This window comes from Idiotropiscis lumnitzeri, chromosome 2 (genome assembly GCF_059441095.1).
Source record: "Idiotropiscis lumnitzeri isolate Australia: NSW breed Sydney's pygmy pipehorse chromosome 2, RoL_Ilum_1.0, whole genome shotgun sequence".
In the NCBI taxonomy this organism is placed as follows: domain Eukaryota; kingdom Metazoa; phylum Chordata; class Actinopteri; order Syngnathiformes; family Syngnathidae; genus Idiotropiscis; species Idiotropiscis lumnitzeri.
In genome coordinates this window covers 16,200,909-16,221,155 of record NC_142392.1, presented here as the reverse complement: position 1 = coordinate 16,221,155, position 20,247 = coordinate 16,200,909, and the positions used below count along the sequence as shown (strand labels likewise).

The 20,247-nt window shown below is 40.3% G+C and overlaps 2 protein-coding genes and 1 pseudogene across 4 annotated transcripts in view; 2 read left to right on the top strand and 1 right to left on the bottom strand.

Moving 5' to 3' along the window:
• LOC148341815 (uncharacterized) overlaps positions 1-6,568 on the bottom strand; it is a 17,677-nt pseudogene extending 11,109 nt beyond the window's left edge.
• The window catches only part of LOC148341813 (uncharacterized), a 91,349-nt gene extending 71,386 nt beyond the window's left edge, over positions 1-19,963 (top strand). Inside the window, exons 1-2 of one of the 3 annotated variants that reach the window (XM_088288621.1) lie at positions 10,120-10,511; positions 18,721-19,963. In XM_088288621.1, the coding sequence (XP_088144747.1) occupies positions 10,388-10,511; positions 18,721-19,874 (1,278 nt within the window). In that variant the 5' untranslated portion in view covers positions 10,120-10,387 and the 3' untranslated portion in view covers positions 19,875-19,963. Of the gene's footprint in view, positions 1-10,119; positions 10,512-17,132; positions 17,512-18,720 lie in introns of those variants that run through there. The other 2 variants (XM_088288622.1, XM_088288623.1) reach the window with 2 other exon arrangements.
• LOC148341814 (uncharacterized) lies at positions 11,978-16,628 on the top strand. Its single transcript, XM_088283744.1, has 3 exons — positions 11,978-12,004; positions 12,043-13,414; positions 16,606-16,628. The coding sequence occupies exons 1-3, from the start codon at positions 11,978-11,980 to the stop codon at positions 16,626-16,628; spliced, it is 1,422 nt and encodes a 473-aa protein (XP_088139870.1).
• Positions 19,964-20,247: the final 284 nt, after the last annotated feature.

The following is a 20,247-nucleotide window of genomic DNA, read 5'->3' as shown; positions in this document are numbered from 1 at the left end:
CTAAGGGGGGCGCATGAATTGATGACAGTGCTCCACACAGCCAGCAGCTAATCATATCACAGCGGGGCGTGTCCTATTTTTCCACTTTTGTGCTGAACAGACTGCAGTTTTCACCCAGGAAATCCATTCAGCACGACATTAAAAAACGACAACGCCGTTCATTCTTCTCGTCTAACAAAAAGAAGCACACGAGTTATCGCTAAGCAGAGATCAAGTGCGGATTTGTTGAGATTGGCGTTTGAAAATGTGTGAAAGAACGACACCCAAGTACAAAGATAAGATAAGATAAGTTGTCCTTTATTAGTCCCACAATGGGGAAATTTGAGGTGTTACAGGAGTAAAGATATAGATCACACAGAGTCGGCGGCGTAATGTAGCCGTTAATGTATAACATTAGCAGCAGACATTCATAAAAAGCATGCAAATATACACAGTATAAACGTATCTAGTGGAAGGAAACACTCCTAATGTCTGTCCATTATACAGAGGGGGAAAACACTGTAATGATAAAAACTACTGAATGATTGGAAATACTGCAATGATAAAAATATTGCAATGATAAAAGTACTGTAATGGTAAAAGTACTGCAATGGTAAAAGTACTGTAATAGTAAAAGTACTGCAATGATAGAAAAATACTGCAATGATAAAAGTGATAAAAGTACTGTGATAGTAAAAGTACCGCAATGATAGGAATACTGCAATTATAAAAGTACTGCAATGATAAAAGTACTGTAATAGTGAACATCCTGCAATGGTAGAAATACTGCAGAGATAGAAGTACAGTAATAAGAATACTGTAAAGGTAAACAAAATACATCATTGGTCAATATTTAAGTACACCCTTGGCTGAAAGTACAGTAGTAGTTTATATTGCATCCTAGGACTGCACAATTGCACTAATGCCCGCCCGTTTGTAGGCCTGACCCAATGTTCATGTTAAAAAGTCTGACAGCAGTCGGCAGGAAGGAGCGGCGAAATCTCTCTTTGGTACAGCGAGGGTGTAAAAGTCTATCACTGAAGGAGCTGTGGAGTGTTCTCAGAGTGTCATTGAGTGGGTGGGTTGTCCAGCATTGATGACAGTTTTGCCGTCATCCTCCTGCCCGCCACTGAGTCCACAGAGTCCAGGGAGCAGCCCAGGACAGAGCTGGCCCTCCTCACTAGTTTGTCCAGTCTTTTTTTGTCCCGGCCCGAGATGCCTCCTGCCCAGGAGACCACTCCATAGAAGATGACTGAGGAAACCACCGAGTCATAGAAGTTCCTGAGGAGTGTTCCCCGAACGCCAAAGGACCTCAGCCGCCTGAGTAGGAAGAGTCTGCTCTGACCCTTCCTCCAGCTTGTCTCCCAATAAGGCGGGCTGTATGGTGTTGAAAGCACTTGAGAAATCAAAGAACATGATCCTCACCGTGCCCCCAGCCTTCTCCAGGTGGGAGAATGAAGTGTGGAGCAGGTAGATGATGGCATCATCCACACTGATGCCAGGCTGGTATGCGAACTGGAGTGGGTCCATTGAGGAGCTGACCAGGGGGCGCAGATGGACAAAGAGGAACTTTGTGGAATAAAAGAAGAGAACGAGCAACATCTTCAACTGCTGGGCGAAATTTGCAAGCAGCCTCGTGTTGTGCTGCACCAGTGATTCTCAAATAGTAGCGCGCGGTGCGATGCTGAGGGGGGCACGTGGGACCCTGGCGAACATGCTTTTTTGCATGGTTTTGGGACCGAAAAAGGCGATCTCAGGCAATGCGAGTTTGAGCTCGTCAAAGCTGTTTGTGCCCCGAGTTCACGCAGTACTGGTTTTAAAAAAAAAAAAACGTGTCGCCCTGTCACGCAGTACTGATTAACAAAAACAAAAAGCGTCGCCCCGTCGCTCGTTGACCCGGAAGTGATTTCTTTCGCCGCTCCTTAAATGCCCCGCGCCAAGCTATCTTGCGCAGCAGCAGAGCGAGCAAGGAGGCGCTAAGCGCGCTAATCGCTAAAATGAATTGCTTCGATGGACGCTCGACTTTTAAAAGAAGTCTGACTTGAACTGCGTTCGGGCGGAGAGCCAGCAGCTATGAACAGAAATGTTGTATTGCAACCATTACGTATCCAAACAAAATAAGACGATGGCTACGTGAGGAAATGGCTGACGTCATCAAAACGAAGCGGTTTGACGTCAGATTGTAAACATAAAAAAAAATGTCTCGTCAACATATTCAAACATGTGCTTTATGTTATTTATATAGAATTTTTGTTTGAAATCCCCCTGGCTCTTTTTGTCTTTTCTAGCTTATCTATGTATTAATAACTGTTTGGTTTGTTCATGTTAATAAAGTTCAGAAAAACTAAACAAAAACGTATAGTAAATATTTATCATCCAGTCAATATTCGCACCACAGAGTGCTGAGTTTCGAGATCCTCACAATAGTCGTTCTCAAAATGATATTTTTTTTTTATCAATTTATCTTTGTTAAGGGATATTTTATTGACAATCCAACATTAATATACAAAGAACACATACATTAGTACGAAATGTAAAAAAAAACTGTAGTGGGGGGGGGGGGGGGGCGCAAATTTATTTTCTTCTTGGTAGGGGGGGCGTGACAGGAAATAATTGAGAACCACTGAACTAATATAACCCCGTTTTCCTCAACCAATGAGTCAGTATAATTTGAAGTGGAATATCCGCAGACTAAAAATTTGTAATTTAATTTAAATCAATTTACTGTATATCAAAAGTCCCCTCATAACATGATAATTCATCACATTCCTGTCATTTCCATCTCAAAATGTCGTTCCATTAATTGAATTACCGTAGTCCATCCGTCGCCAAACTGAAGTATGGAACATTATTATTTTTTTTTCGTTTTACATAACCTTTAACCTTTCATGTTCTGTTTCAACAAAATTGTATCTCTTATCAGTATCCCTGTTTCATGAGTTGCTGCCGGGGGCAAAAAGGAGGAGTTCAGAGAGGAATTTCACCCTCAGGGGCAATCCCAAACTTTTGTTTCCAGGACATTGTAACACTCTGGGCTGGTTTATTGTTCTTCTTATTGCAATTTTACTGCGTTCAGTCTTCCTCGAGACTGAATACGTTCTCGTGTTTGCCAAATAGTTAATCCTAGTTTCTCACTTTAGCTTTTCACAGTCAAGATATGAACTTTTTCAACTGCACAATCACTTCATTGAGGTCTAATTATCAATTGTTTACCATAGTCAGACTTTTGCCGTCAAAGAGACCTGTTCCTTAACCATATGTTAACGTTTTCATCACTCAGGGCTTTTCCGTGTTGACAATTCACATTCCACGGAACATGCATTCATCCTTTTATGATCTTAGATTTCTCTATTTAAATCACCGCTTCTTGCAATGAAGATTAATTTCACCCCAATGATTATGTAGCCAATTATCTTTCTCATTCTAATTTTGCTTTAGTTATTATCCAAATTTTTAAACATTTTTTATGCTGCATCTTTCAATGCACACTAGGACGCACACGCGTTAGTTGAACTGATAAAACTGAATATTAATGCAATCACATTTGGGTTTTAGAAGGGGCAATTCTTTCTACAAAGGAGGGACTGGAACTGGTTTATAACTATCACCCCTTATCTCCTGCGTGGGGGCTGCCTGACTTCCTGGTCCCACAGTAGATGGTAGCCAGGTTTTTGATTTTGCGTGGCCTTGACCAGAACACGAGTAATCACAGGGTACGTATCTGAAGAGCGGAGTCGAACTGGCCCAGACTTAATGCATTATTCTTGCTACGTACCAGCGAAACCGTCGGGCCCTCCACACAACGGTACCCCTCGATCCTTACTGTGTTCCATGCCACAAAGTGCCCAGTACGATACGTGGAAGCGCGCTTCTCTTCATTATTTCTATTTTCAGCTCATCATTTTCCTGCTAAAATTTACACCCTGGCCAGGGTCTGTGCTCAAACTGAGCTTATTCACGACTATGTTGTCTATAGCTATAGTTTTAAACTTCTTATTTCTCATCTCTTTAAACACTAGACCTTTCTTTTCTTTATCTTCTGCACATTTCTCCCACACTAGTCCCCATTTACTTAGTTCCTATCATCATTTTTTAAATTTATTTTTTTTATACTTTTTCTAATGTTCTTTCGTAGTGCGGTACTTTGACATCTTTTTATGTCTTAATCAATCATTATAGAGGCCTCTTGTTTAAACAATAATTGAAACTAACACAGGTACATTTTCCATGACCAATCAGCCAGCAGACCCACACGCACAAGCTCTCTTTAACGACCCCAAAAGCCCCGACCGCTTGGACACAGGCGCACAACACCCATTGTGAGTAAAAGCATCTCACCGAAGGTTCAGCCGGTCGGCTGTTGAACGCCTGCGCCCCAGCACCCTGAGACCCTCAATGGAGCAAAATGCCAAAACGGTGGTATATTTTGTTGTTGATGTGTGGGTCTGGCTCAGCTTCCCTCCGGACAGGTCGCGGAGCATGGCAGAATTGGTGATGGAAAAGAATTCTCTGACACAGCCATTTTGGTTAGAAAGAGATTTTATTCTCGTCACATGCTGATGTCAAAAGAAGTCTCCCCAAAAAGAAAAAAGGGAAAGGTGTCCCCTCTCTCTGGCCTTCCCTTCTAATGGCCACACCGGACATGAATATTGAAGGTTTGTATTACGATTGCTGGCATTATTTTAAACACTTACAGGACCGAAGGTCAATTATTTAATTTAGCAGGTTCATATTTACTGAATATGTTCAACATTGATTGTTAAAGATGTGCTCTCAAAGTCCTTACTTTGTTACGTATGTTTATGATGTATTACTTTGTCACATGCATGCTTATGATGTGCCGCCCCTTTCATCCCTTTTATCCTTTGTCGCCTCAGAATAAAATCTTCACTTCTTCCACACTGTCAGACGAGACAGGTTGTGTGCAGTTATTCCTCTGTCAATACAGAAATTCTGGTTTGCTGATCCTGAAAATAGTTGGACGCGATACGACTGCTGCGTAGTACCACTCTGCCAACATTGATTAAACAAAAAGCATTTATCAAATGAATGTAGAAGTACAGTGCATAGATAAGATTGACTGGGATTGTAGTCATGGTGTTTACTGATGCATTCATATGCTAAATTTGTATGACTAAGTTTAAATGCAAGACCTCAAAATTGCACACATAGTATTTTCATGACCCACACTCTCATTCAGAACAAACAGATTCAGTCTGCTCAGGTCAAACTGATGACAAACCAGATAGCACTTCATGGACAAATACGACAAAACACATTCTCCACATAGGCCATCGAAGATTCAAACATATCAAGTTGGGCAGGGGAGGACGTCACAGGGACACTATCAAGAACACCAAAAACATAATTTGATCTGGGAAAACATACACCACACAATCTGCACACTGACAAGATTACAGGGGAATGTGAGCAGGAGAGACGGAGAGACTGCCGCCTGCCTGAGAGGGTCAGCCTTGGACCTGGAACGTGGGCCGGGCCGGGGGAAGGAGCAAGGACGACCGATTCAACCTACATGACCCTTGACATAGGAAACCTCCTATAAAATGTCAGGCTGGGCTGAGATCAGAGCGCCATTTTTCGATTGTACTCGTCAGTTTCTCGTCAGATTAAGAAAAAGCCGCCCAGATACTATTTCCTGAACTCCAGAAATCGAAGAAACTAAAATATCGCAACCCTAATCAGCTGTTGTTGAGTCTTTATTTGGCCCTTTTCTTCTTGAGTACAAAAAACGAACACACATTGGAGTAAGTTTGGCTTTGAAGATTCATTTACTAAATGTTTCTCATTTTCTCGGTGGCTCAACTCCAACAGTGGATATAAAAATACACTACATCTGTCAGCATGGTTTTGAAACATGATGAGATGACAAACTTAATTTCTTTCACACCATTTAAAAACCGGAATATGTAAAATGTTAAATAATCAGTTCAAATTTTATACTAGGGAAAAAACACGGAGTTTACCCCCCACTATTGTTTTTTCTTTGGCATTTATTTTCTGCACTGATTTCATTTGGCATAAACAAATGTTCAGCAAACCGGCAAGTAAAAGGCAATATTTAAAAATAAAACGGCAATAACCTTGAACGCATTTCCCCAAACAACTTGATGTTGTGACGCATATTTTTAACGATAGAAAGTCGTTCTTTACAAAGCAAATCAGAGTAAGACGTGTACAAACCTGCTTTGTGTAGCACAACACGAGACTGGTTGCAACCTTCGCCCAGAAGTTGAAGATGTTGCTCGTTCTCTTCTTTTATTTCACAAAGTTCCTCTTTGTACTCGGGTGTCGTTCTTTCACACATTTTCAAACGCCAATCTCAACAAATCCGCACTTGGTCTTTGCTTGGCGATAACTCGTGAGCTTCTCTTTGTGCGACGAGACGAATGAAAGAGAAAATGGCAGTCTGTTCGGCACTAAAGAGGAAGAACAGGCCACACCCCGCTGTGATATGATTGGCTGCTGGCTGTGTGGAGCACTGTCACCAACTCACCGACAGATGTCGCCATTTGCTATGCAAATCATCGTTATCTTCCTCTAAACAAAGAGAAATACCTAAGATGCACATGAACAAACATTTTAGTTCCCAAATATGAACTTGAGAGATGTATTGAATTTTACTTTTGTTGCTGGTTTTATTTATACATCTGACACCATGTTGTTGGTTGGATAGTATTCCAAATGTATTTCTCTATTATTAACAGTTGACATGATGAAGTGAAACTTTATGTCAACACGTTTGCCTTTTTACAGGGTTTTTCGCCAGCGACGTGGTTGCGAATTTTAAATTAAAATACATCACTGTTTTATTCTCTAAATGTTAGAGTCTTAAAAATGATTTCAGTGTTTATAACTTAACTAACTTAAAAATGTCATGATTCGTTTCAGTATTCATTAAACTACGGTGATTCATTATTTATTTCAAGATTCATTGAACTGTTTTAGTAATAATTTAGTATTCAATGTTTAATCGTGACTAAATTTATTTTTTCAATATTTGTGTCACTATTTTGTTCAATCTTAATATTATGGACAATTATTTTGCAAGTAAGGTTTTTGTTATTTATTGTGGCCACCTGCTTTTGAAGAAAGTGCCTTTAGCTTCTTGTACGAGAGAATTCTTTGTGAAGCCAAAACAACACGACCTTGACTGATAAGTGGGCTCAATGCAGAAAAAATATATTTTTGTTTTAAGATTACACAGTTCCTGTCAAATAAATCTTCATCTTCTTGTGTGCATCAGTATCTTCCCACGCACTTCTCCCACTGAGATTACTCTGCAGACTGACCCAAAAGACAATTTATTTTCCAGACTATCTCATTGATCTTCCCTTACTGCTGAAAATTCCACAACAATCTGGGGTCAGACGTGGGCTAGCTGAATATCCGCCGGTGAAATTCTCGGACGCTGGCAGGTGACCTCCAGGGTTGAATTAAGACAGCAGCAGCAACGAACAGCGTGATGCGGATCATCTCGTCCGTGGTGACAAATAAACGCTGACTCCAGTCGCCATCAAGTTGCCAACTCCTGACATACTAAAGCCATTGAGAGAAACTGAGACTATTTGCGTTTCTCTGTCTGGTTCTTTTTATCGTTCAACTTCTAGTTCAGTTTTTCACCTTTTCACACAGCGTAATGAAGGCCAGTTGAGCAAGTGGAACAAGTGATTTTATTGATGATAGTGGAAGGCACCGATTTCAGAAGCACAGTTTCTTCTCACACCTTTTCCATTAGGTACGATTTAAAAGACAACCGAAAAGCATAACGTTAACAAATGTTGTTCCAGGCAAAGGCAATTAATTTCATTTAAATGTTTGATGTAAACACAAAAAAATCATCATCACTCAGACACAATGCACTGATCACATTGGCCTTGTGTCAATAAAAGAGCTTTGAAAATTCAATATATCACATTTTCTAAATCACATTTACATCTTACCACGAAGAGTCAGTTCCTTCAGGGTTTTTTTTTTGTCTTTTTTTAAGCTTCAAGGATCGCTGCTATTCTCGTAGGGCTGGGCAATAAACCGAAAATTTACCGTGATCGAAATTTAATAAAATCATTTTGCCCATGTCGGTTAATTCGGTGTTTAAAAAAAAAAGAAGTCCTTTTAGTCTGCAGCTATGTTCATGCCCCTGTAAGACGGCTTGAGCGGCTGTAGTCATGTGACTCCACCCAGCTGAACAAGAAAGAAAACTGACGACGCGGTCGTAGCTGTCGATTCAAATCTAGAAGCAGCTGACACGGCTGAAGACGACGTAATGTTCGTTGAAATTGTTCCTGACTCGCTTGTCCCGAAAAGAAATTCGACATCTGTCGTTTGGAAATGTTTTGGGTTCAATAAAGACGATGTTTGAGCAAAAGAACATGAACTACAAAGTGCGTCGTAAGCACCCGAAACAGCGCGCCCAACCTTTTCTTTTTCACCACCCACAACACAACCATGTTGTTGACTTGGAGCTTGTGCTAAAAGTTCAAAGTGAGAAGCAAGGTTCGACAAGTGACAACAGCCCATAACGGAGGCGACACCATACGGGAGAATGTCTCAGAGGTGGACGCGATAGCCTAGCATATAGCTTAAGATAGAGCTCCTCGAGCTACAGTGGAGCGCACAGGATTTAAACGCCTCATGAACGAAGCCAACAAGAGGCACGGAAATATTTGTCGCAAACAGCACTTCCTTATATGGACAACATCGGGACGGGACCGGAGACATGTCGAGCATTTTGCATCCACATCCGACTTGTGGTCGAGTCGCAACATGGATCCCTGTTTGAGCCTGACTGTGCATGACGTAGACGACAAGTAGCGACCGCGCACCACTCGAGACGGCACATTTTCCTGATGAAGCACACTTGTTTATTTGGCATTGGCATTCCATTGACATTTTTTTCATTTTAGTTCGCATTTTGTTTACAGGCGACTAGCTCCTTTGCACATGGCATTATTTATATTGTTTACAAGATACCTTTACACAAATTTAGGCCTATGCAAATGGCATTACAGCATCTCAGCACAATATATTTGCAGAAAAAGATTTTGTGAGAGGTACCCTTTTTGTCCTGTTCTTTGTGACATTGTTCAAGTCATGCAAAGCAAGCTATTTTGAATCTTTATTCAAATGATTTTTGTACTTTTATTTTTCATTGAAACTAATGTGTACCAGTTGGTCAATAAAAAAAGCAGTTAATATGCATTTCCTGCATTTATTTTGATTTTGGTCCTCAGGGGGAATTTATCGCACATTTATCGTTATTGAGGTCAAATTGCCCAATTTATCGCGATATTGATTTTAGGTCATATCGCCCAGCCCTAATATCACCACTGATGGTGGAGCTGTACACTCGCCTGAGTTGTGTGCAGGCAGCGTGGGTTCAGTTCCCACTCAGTGACGGTGTCTATGTCTGCCCTGTGACTGGCTGGCGACCAGTTCAGGGTGTAGTGCGCCTTTCGCCCGTAGTCAGCTGGGATAGGCTCCAGCACTCTCCCGCGACCCTGTTCAGGATAAGCGGTGTGGATAATGACATGACGTGACAAATATTTGTCATCTCATCAATATTTGCACAACAGAGTACTGAGCTTCGAGATCCTCACGATAATAGTTCTCAAAATTATATTTCTTATCAATTTAGGTTAGTTAATGGATATTTTATTGACAATCTAATATCAATCTACAAAGACAGAAAAAAAATTGGTGGTGAAGGGGCGCGAATCTTTTTCTTCTTGGTAGGGGCGGGCGTGAAATAATTGAGAAGCACTGCTAGTATATGCAGACATTATATTCATACAATCTTGCAGCCCGACTGAACCACAGCATTGTTGCAAGTTCGGTAGGAGAAACGTAAACGTCCCAGTGCTGTTGCAGCAGCGGCTTCTCGAGGCATCGGCGGAAGTGACGTAGAAGCTGACTCGCCAATGTGGCGTTAATTTAGTTATTTTGTTAATTTTTTTTATCAACCGATTTCAAATATTATATAAAATATATATTAAAATAGAACAGGGGTAAAAACAAACACAGAGGCAAAGAAAGATATTTGAAAAATACGTGCTTAAAGCATGACGTCATTAGCAAGCGCGCAGCTTCCGAAGGACCTCGACCACATCCACCGAGCCGTCCACACCGGAACAAAAAATCCCACCGCTAAATTCTTCTGATTTAGTGTGGAACTGACTGTAATTTTCTGACAGAATGTCCAGTGCTACTCTAAAGGACTAAGACATAATTCATTAAGTCTTTGTGTCCCGATAACCTCATCTTCGCGCGTTGATGCTTTTCGTCGTAGTTAGCTTAGCTTGTTAGCTAGCTAGCCGCTAACGAAAAGAGGCACATGACTCATCGCCAAGCAGAGATCGAGTGCGGATTTGTTGAGATTGGCGTTTGAAAAATGTGTGCAAGAACGACACCCAAGTACAAAGAGGAACTTTGTGGAATAAAAGAAGAGTCCGAGCAACATCTTCCACTGCTGGGCGAAGGTTGCAACCAGCCTCGTGTTGTGCCAATCAAAGCAGGTTTGTACCCGTCTTACTCTCATTTGCTTTCTAAAGAACGACTTTCTGTCGTTAAACATATGCATCACAACATTAAGTTGTTTGGGGAAATGCGTCCAAGGTTATTGCCGCTTTATTTTTAAATATTGCCTTTTACTTGCAGGTCTGCTGAACATTTGTTTTTGCCAAATGAAATCAGTTCAGAAAATAAATGCCAAAGAATAACCAATAAGGGCGGGGGGGGTGAATTCCATGTTTTTTTAAAATAAAATTTAAACTGATTATTTAACATTTTACATTTTCTGGGTTTTATATCTTGTTCAAGCAAGTCCTTACGGAAGGAATTCTGCCCGACTCTAAAAAATGTGCACTCTGCGGCGAAAACATCAATGGCGGTTGATCAATTTTAGTGGATAAAACACAAAATATTAAGTTTTTAAAAAAAAATCAAGTACGTATTGGTCTTATTTATGAACTTTGTACTGGCTTGGTCGGGTGAGAGTCAATGAACCTCGGGTGGCCCTGCACTGTTTTGTGCTCGTGTGCATAGTTTCACCTCATCCAAACATTTAAAATACATTTAATGCATCCACCCAGGGTTACACGGATCTCGATCAGTGAACAAGCGCATGCTGCAAGGAATGCATCTGCATCTTTGGCTTACTATGGGCTTAAAAAGTGAGAACATCACAACCCCCTTTTCTACCAACAAGCCCAGGAACATTTAGTTCCCAGAGTGAAAGCCAAAGATTTCTTCTCTCGTGTGGCTTTTTATTGAAGCAGATTTGAATATGCAAACTCAAACAGAATGGACATATTTTGACTTTATCACACCCGTCCACACGCTGCCTTTTGTTCTAACGGTTTCAGCTTCCAAAACATCTTTGGGTCACACTTCTGCTAAACGGTTTCCCGTCGAACACGGTTCAAGACGTGCATTTGATTTTGTGGCTTCCTGCTAAACTGCCAGCATAGACACAACTCTGTTACCACTGAACTCACGTTTTCCTGTTTAAGAGGTCCATGTTTTTGTGACCTTCTATTAACCCGTAAGCATAGTTTTGAAACATGATGACATGACAAATTTAATTTCTTTAACACCGGGTCGCACGCATTGCTCCGTGTGCGGCAGGCACAAGTCATGTAGAAACAATATAAGACAAAGTCGCCACATGAGGTTTGACTTGACCAAACCAAATTTGTCTTTTTGTGTCCTGCAGACGTCAGTGAAAACGATCTCCGTTCTGTAAAAGAGGAGCCAGACTTGACTCACATCAAAAAGGAGGAGGAGGAGGAGGTCAACAAGTCACCACTGAACGTTGTCCCTATAAAGAGTGAAGATGCAAACAAGGATGAGAGGGAGGACAACAGAGGGGCGGAGCCTCCAAGCAGCAGTTCAAGTTATCACGTGACAACAGAAGGTGACGAAGACCACTGGGCGCCATCACAAGCACATAATGAGGACACATTATCACGCTCTCCTGATGATGATGATGATGATGGGCAAGCCAAAGGTGAAAGGGCATGTCACACTGACTCATTCACTTCAAAGCTGTCTTTAAAACCGCACACAAGAACACATAGTGGAGAAACCCCCTTTTCTTGCTCAGTTTGTGGTAAAAGCTTCTCCCAAAAGTCGCATTTAACAAGTCACACAAGAACACACAGTGGTGAAAAACCTTTTTCTTGCTCAGTTTGCAGTAAAAGCTTTTCTCTAAAGTCACGATTAACAAGGCACACAAGGACACACAGTGGAGAAAAACCTTTTTCCTGCTTGGTTTGCGGTAAATGTTTCTCTCGAAAGTCTGATTTAATAAATCACACAAGAACGCACACTGGAGAAAAACCTTTTTCATGCTCCGTTTGTGGAAAATGCTTCTCTGACAACTCGGCTTTAACAAAACATAGAAAAACACACAGTGGTGAAAAACGTTTTTCCTGCTTAGTTTGTGGCAAGAGTTTCTCTCAAAAGTCGCATTTACGAATCCACACAAGTACACGCGGTGGAGAAAAACCTTTTTCCTGCTCGGTTTGCGGTAAAAGCTTCTCTGAAAAGTCATATTTACGAATCCACACAAGAACACACACTGGAGAAAAACCTTTTTCCTGCTCAGTTTGTGGCATGAGTTTCGTTGAAAAGTCAAAATTAAAAAGGCACACAAGTACACACGGTGGAGAAAAACCTTTTTCCTGCTCGGTTTGCGGTAAAAGCTTCTCTGAAAAGTCATATTTAGGAATCCACACAAGAACACACACTGGAGAAAAACCTTTTTCCTGCTCAGTTTGTGGCATGAGTTTCGTTGAAAAGTCAAATTTAAAAAGGCACACAAAAACACACAGTGGAGAAAAACCTTTTTCCTGCTCAGTTTGTGCCAAAAGGTTCTCTCGAAAGTCGCATTTACGAAGCCACACAAGAACGCACAGTGGGGAAAAACCTTTTTCATGCTCCGTTTGTGGAAAATGCTTCTCTGACAACTCTGCTTTAACAAAACATAGAAAAACACACAGTGGTGAAAAACGTTTTTCCTGCTTAGTTTGTGGCAAGAGTTTCTCTCAAAAGCCGCATTTAACAAACCACACAAGAAAGCACAATGGAGAAAAACCCTTTTCCTGCTCTGCTTGTGGAAAATGCTTCTCTCAAAAGGGAAATTTAAAAAGCCACACAAGAACACACACTGGAGAAAAACCTTTTTCCTGCTTAGTTTGTGGCAAAAGTTTCTCTGATAAGTCAAATTTCACAAAACACACAAGAACACATAGTGGAGAAAAACCTTTTTCCTGCTCAGTTTGTGCCAAGAGGTTCTCTCAAAAGTCGCATTTACGAAGCCACACAAGAACACACAGTGGAGACAAGCCATTCAGTTGCAGCGTTTGTGCTAAAACATTCTCCACTAAACATAGTGCTGAGAGACACAATTGTGCTGGTGAGAATTGCAGCGATCGTTCAAGCTTAAAAAAAAGACAAAAAAGACTGAAGGAACTGACTCTTTGTGGTAAGATGTAAATGTGATTTTGAATAAAATATGATGTATTGAATTTTGCAAAGCTTTTTTATTGACATTAAGCCAATGTGATCAGTGCCAGAAGAACCATTGTGTCTGAGTGATGTTTTTTTTTGTGTGTTAACATCAAACATGAAATTAATTGCATTTGCCTAGAGCAACATTTGTTAACGTTATGCTTTTCAGTCGTCTTTTTAATCGTACCTAATGGAAAAGGTGTGAGAAGAAACGGTGCTTATGAAATCGGTGCCTTCCACTATCAATAAAATTACTTGTTCCACTTGCTCAACTGGCCTTCATTACGCTGTGTGAAAAGGTGAAAAACAGATCTAGAAGTTGAACTCAAAAAAGAACAAGAAAGAGAAACGCAAGCAGTCTCAGTTTCTCTCAAAGGTTCTGGAATGTCAGGAGTTGGCAACTTGATGGCGACTGGAGTCAGCGCTGGTTTTCTCGCTGTGTTTGGCTGGCTCGTATATGTATGGTCCATTGAACAAAACTCAAACTCTTCAAATATCCCCTCAGATGCATTTAATAATTACTGTCAGGTTCAATCACCTAAGCATTCACTGAACAAAGGCTAAATGAATGGAAGGAAGACAAGAGTTGATCTTTTACTCGCGAGGAGAACGAACGGAGGTGTGCTCAGTTACATCTCCAACTTCGTTCTGGAGCACACTCCGCCGAGCCCTCTATTTTATTAGGGAAGTCCCTAACAATACAACGTATTTGCACTAAGGGGTGAAGGGGGGAGCACCAGCAGGAATATGTAAACATCTCAGACACAAGAGGAAAGACAGACATCAATGGCAGTCATCCACTGATTGAAAAGGCAGATATGCCTTTTAGTGCTCTGGTACTAAAGTCTCAGTCCTTTTGTTTCAGAGGTGTGTCTCGGCACACCTCTTTTGATGTTGCAGACGTTGATCCAGTCCTCAGGCATCCGCTTCTCTGTGAAGTCTTATCATCCATATGGTCAAACATAGGTCACGCTGTGGAACAATTCTTTTGCAATACTAATAGAGTAAAATATGGGATAAAATATATCTTCAACCTAACAGTTTTCTTGGGTTTTACCTAATTTTAAAATTATTTGCATGTGATCTGTTAATGGGGCATATTGATGATGAACTTCTTTTACAAATTGAAGAATAGATGATGATATTAAAAATAAATCTATTCTAGATTTCAGTGTTGCATTTCTATTACACCAAGTGAATTCCACCACATTGGGGTTAAAAAAATCGCCAAGCATCAGTCAGGGAGAGATTAGAGCAAAGTAATGACAGAAGGTTATTTGTTGATCTCTGGGATAATCTAGGAGGATATCGATCCTTTGTGTCGTCTGGGCACTCGTTAAAATCTCCACAAATAATGGTGACAGCTCCTTGATATTTTTTGTTGAGGTCCTTTAATTTTGAATTTATTAATTCAAATAATATTTTATTAAGAGTGTGAGAGTTAAATCCGTATATGTTGCAAATGATAAATTTAGCGTTGTCTTGTTTAACTATCAACAGAATCCATCTACCATCACTAGCAGATATTGTCTCAAGAACCTCTCCCTTGAATTTATGCAAGAAAATCAAGACCCCTGCAGAATGATTAGTGCCATGGCTAAAATAAGATAGATTCCCCCATTGTGTTTTCCAAAAATTAACGTCTGACTCGCCAGAATGTGTTTCCTGAAGTAAAATTAAGTCAGCTTCTGATTTTTTACAAAACAAAAAAATTGCCTTCCGCTTAGTAATATCCCTCAGACCTTTAACATTTAAGGACACAACATTAAGAGACTTAAACAAATGATCCATGAAAACAGAGTAGAACACTTGAAATTTTGAAATACCAGACAAGAAATGCGCTTTTAGAAAATAAAGATCTTAAGAGGTGGCGATTAACAACCATTTAAATTATCTAAGCATTTAGTAAAAGAACATGTTGCTCTCACGGAACAATCGTGAGTTAAACAAATTTGAAGAATAAAGGATCTAAAGTATGTGTAGACTATTTAGTGATTGAAGATGTCAGACAGTTGTAGGACGAGTGATTAGTGCAACAAAGTATAGGAATGGTTTGTAGAAAAAAAAGAGTTTCGTAATAATAATAAAAAAAAAAGAAGAAAATAAATAATAAATAAATGAATAATAATTAAATAAAATGTGTATATTAATATATATAAATAAGTAAGACAGAAGATATAGAAAAAAAACAACAAACAAACACACACACGCACACACACACGCACATAAATATAAGGAACCTTTTGTAATCAAAACGAATCTTTTCTATAAAATTCAAAACAACCTTGTATTCCAAATATACTAGTGTAGAAATTAAATAAATTATAAACTATAAAACAACCAAATAATTAAAATAACAAATTATTTAAAATCAAGTTCACATCAAATAATAATTGTCTCCAAAAGGGGTCCAATGAAAGTCTGCACAGTCTCAAACATTCTACAGTTTTGTTCCGGATTAGCCCACTTTAGTCAAAAAGACCAATTTATTTTAAGTTACCTGTGGAAAGTCCATCTTCTTCCCATTTATGAAGACGAAAGGACCACGGAAAACAGCTTTTTCCCCTCTTTCTCTTGCTTTCTGAACCAAAGGCCAAAGCTTTATCCTCTGGGGACAAAGCTTCGGTGATCCTCAGCTTGTTGTCAAGAAGAAACTTGGAACCTCTCGCCTCCTTCCAAACAGCATCCCGGTGTCGTCGCAAAGCAAACAGGACTATAGTTGAGCGAGTCGAGCCGTCTGGACGTCTCTGTCCAATGCGGTGAACGATGTCAATCCCCTCCTTCAAGCAACCTCGGGTGGATGGTGCAGTTCCCTCCAGGATGGTGATAACTTTGGACCTGATATTCTCGTTGTCTTCTTCCTTCATTCCGTGAATCTTCAATGACCAGCGACGGCTGTAGCGATGGCTCTCTGCAATACTTGCTTTCAGGAGTTTATTTTCAGCCTGGAGTTTCTTAATTTCCTTCTCCATTTGTACTCCTTTTTCTTTTTGTTGTCTAACATCTAACGTTAGTTGTTGGACTGTCGCAGTTAGTTTTGCAAGCTCTTGTGAAGTGGCCTCCGTTGTTTTCTCAATGGTTGAAATTTTCTGAAAGGTCTCATCGTGTTTAGCAGATAGAGCTTTAATTGCCGCTAGTATACCACCTTCATCTTCGCTTTGCTTTGCTCTTTTCGGTGCCGGTTTTTTTGGAGTACCGTTCTGGGGCATTTTAAAGCTTGAAAGTTCCATATTTCCATCAACTTCTTCCATTATTACCGCGACAGTTGTGTCGTCGCTGGGCATGACTGAGGACTCCGCTGTCGACAAGTTATTGCTTTTCTTCCTTTTCTTCCCTTTAACTCCCTTTCCCATCCAAAGAAAACGTGTCTCACTTCAAAATACAAGGTTGGATGCGTGAAAGCTGAAAAAAAAAATCAACTTGTACTTACATAACTTGGTGTTAATCACAAAACCCCTTGACTATCTGAACAACATACGTTCTCTTACGTCGCAGCCATCTTGGCTCCGAAACCGCAAAGAAAGATATTTGAAAAATACGTGCTTAAAGCATGACGTCATTAGCAAGCGCGCAGCTTCCGAAGGACCTCGACCACATCCACCGACCCGTCCACACCGGAACAAAAACACCCACCGCTAAGTTCTTCTGATTTCGTGTGGAACTGACTGTAATTTTATCAAAGGATGTCCAGTGCTACTCTAAAGGACCACGACATAATTCATTAAGTCTTTATGTCCCGAAAACCTCATCTTCGCGCGTTGATGCTTTTTGGCGTAGTTAGCTTAGCTTGTTAGCTAGCTAGCCGCTAGCGAAAAGAGGCACATGACTCATCGCCAAGCAGAGATCAAGTGCGGATTTTTTGGAATTATCATTTGAAAATGTGTGAAAGAACGACACCCAAGTACAAAGAGGAATTTTGTGGAATAAAAGAAGAGAACGAGCAACATCTTCAACTGCTGGACGAAGTTTACAACCAGCCTCGTGTTGTGCTACACAAGGCAGGTTTGTACACGTTTTACTCTCATTTGCTTTGTATAGAACGACTTTCTATCATTAGAAATATGCATCACAACATTAAGTTGTTTGGGGAAATCGTTCAAGGTTATTGCCGTTTTATTTTTAAATATTGCCTTTTACTTGCAGGTCTGCTGAACATTTGTTTTTGCCAAATGAAATCAGTGCAGAAAATATATGCCAAAGAATAACCAATAGTGGGGGGTGAACTCCATGTTTTTCCCAGTATAAAATTTGAACTGATTATTTAACATTTTACATTTTCAGGTTTTTATATTTTGTTCAAGCAATTCCTTACGGAATGAATTCCGCCTGACTCTAAAAATGTGCACACTGCCGCGAAAACGTCAATGGCGGTTGATCAATTTTAGTGAATAAAACACAAAATATTGAGTTTTTAAAAAAAATCAAGTACGTATTGGTCTTATTTATTTATGAACTTTTTACTGGCTTGGTCGGGTGAGAGTCAATGAACCCCGGGTGGCCCTGCACTGTTTCGTGCACGTGTGCGTAGTTTCACCCCATCCAAACATTTAAAATACATTGAATGCATCCACCCAGGGTTGCACGGTTCTCATCAGTGAACAAGCGCATGCTGCAAGGAATGCATCTGCATCTTTGGCTTACGCTGAAATTAAAAAGGGAGAACGTCATACCCCCTTTTCTACCTACAAGTCCAGGAACATTTAGTTCCTGGTAATAAAGTTCCTGTGGCCCAGGTGGTTTGCATCACTCCCGCAACTCATAGTTCCTGGTAATTTATCCAAATGACAATCATGATGTATCAGTGGGAGGTCTTGTGTTACTTTGTTACTCATTACTGACACCCTATGGCTGTTAAGCATCATTGCAGTTCCAAAATAATTCAGTGAACTCTTAAAATATTATGGTGTATCTTAGTTGAATTAGAATACATATTCCAGAAACGTCTGTGACTATGTCAGGAATGAAATCGGGCATCAGCCGCAAGGTGCTTCCTTTTTAAATGCTCGTTTATCACAGTTGTGCTGCGAAAGGGAGGTTTACATCGTAGGACGTAATTTTGTGAAATGCCCCCATGGTCCGGTCCAAGTTGGGGTCCACGCATTGCTCCGTATGCGGCAGGCACAAGTCAAGGTAGCACGGTAGAAAATAAGACAAAGTCGCCGCCTGAGGTTTGACTTGACCAAACCAAATTTGTCTTTCTGTGTCCTACAGAGGTTAGTGAAAACGATCTCCTTTATGTGAAAGAGGAGCTAGACTTGACTCACATCAAAAAGGAGGAGGAGGAGGAGGAGGAGATCAACAAGTCACCAGTGAACGTTGTCCCTATAAAGAGTGAAGATGACAACAAGGGTGAGGGTGAGGACAACAGAGGGGCGGAGCCTCCAAGCAGCAGCTCAAGCCATCACGTGACAACAGAAGTTGATGAAGACCACTGGGGGCCATCACAAGCACAAAATGAGGACACATTATCAGACGCTCGTGACGATGATGATGATGATGGTGATAATGGGCAAGCCAAAGGCGAAAGGGCATGTCACACTGACTCATTAACTTCAAAGTTGTCTTTAAAACCGCACACAAGAACACACAGTGGAGATAAACCTTTTTCATGCTCAGTTTGTGGTAAAAGCTTTTCTCTAAAATCAAATTTAACAAGTCACACAAGAAAGCACAGTGGAGAAAAACCCTTTTCATGCTCAGTTTGTGGCAAGAGTTTCTCTCAAAACGCAAATTTAACAAGACACACAAGAACGCACAGTGGAGAAAAACACTTTTCGTGCTCAGTTTGTGGCAAGAGTTTCTCTCAAAGGTCTCATTTAATAATTCACACAAGAACACACAGTGGAGAAAATTCTTTTTCCTGCTCAGTTTGTGACAAAAGCTTTTCTGTAAAGTCAATTTTAACAGATCACACAAAAACACACACTGGAGAAAAACCTTTTTCTTGCTCAGTTTGTGGAAAATGCTTCTCTCAAAAGGCAGGTTTAACAATCCACACAAGAACACACACTGGAGAAAAACCATTTTCCTGCTTGGTTTGTGGTAAAAGCTTTTCTCTAAAATCAAATTTAACAAGCCACACAAGAAAGCACAGTGGTGAAAAACCTTTTTCCTGCTCAGTTTGTGGCAAAAGCTTTAATGTAAAGTCAATTTTGACAGATCACACAAGAACACACACTGGAGAAAAACCTTTTTCCTGCTCAGTTTGTGCCAAGAGTTTCTCTCAAAAGTCGCATTTACGAAGCCACACAAGAACACACAGTGGAGACAAGCCATTCAGTTGCAGTGTTTGTGCTAAAACATTCATCACTAAACGTAGTGCTGAGAGACACGATTGTGCTGGTGATAATAGCAGCGATCCTTGAAGCTTAAAAAAAGAAAAAAAACTGAAGGAACTGACTCTTTGTGGTAAGATGTAAATGTGATTTTGAATAAAATATGAAATATTGAATTTTGCAAAGCTTTTTTATTGACATTAAGCCAATGTGATCTGTGTCAGAAGAACCAATGTGTCTGAGTGATGATGATTTTTTTTTTGTGTGTTTACATCAAACATGTAAATGAAATTAATTGCCTTTGCCTGGAACAACATTTGTTAACGTTATGCTTTTCAGTTGTCTTTTTAATCATACTTAATGGAAAAGGTGTGAGAAGAAACGGTGCTTTTGAAATCTGTGCCTTCCACAATCATCAATAAAATCACGTGTTCCACTTGCTCAACTGGCCTTCATTACGCTG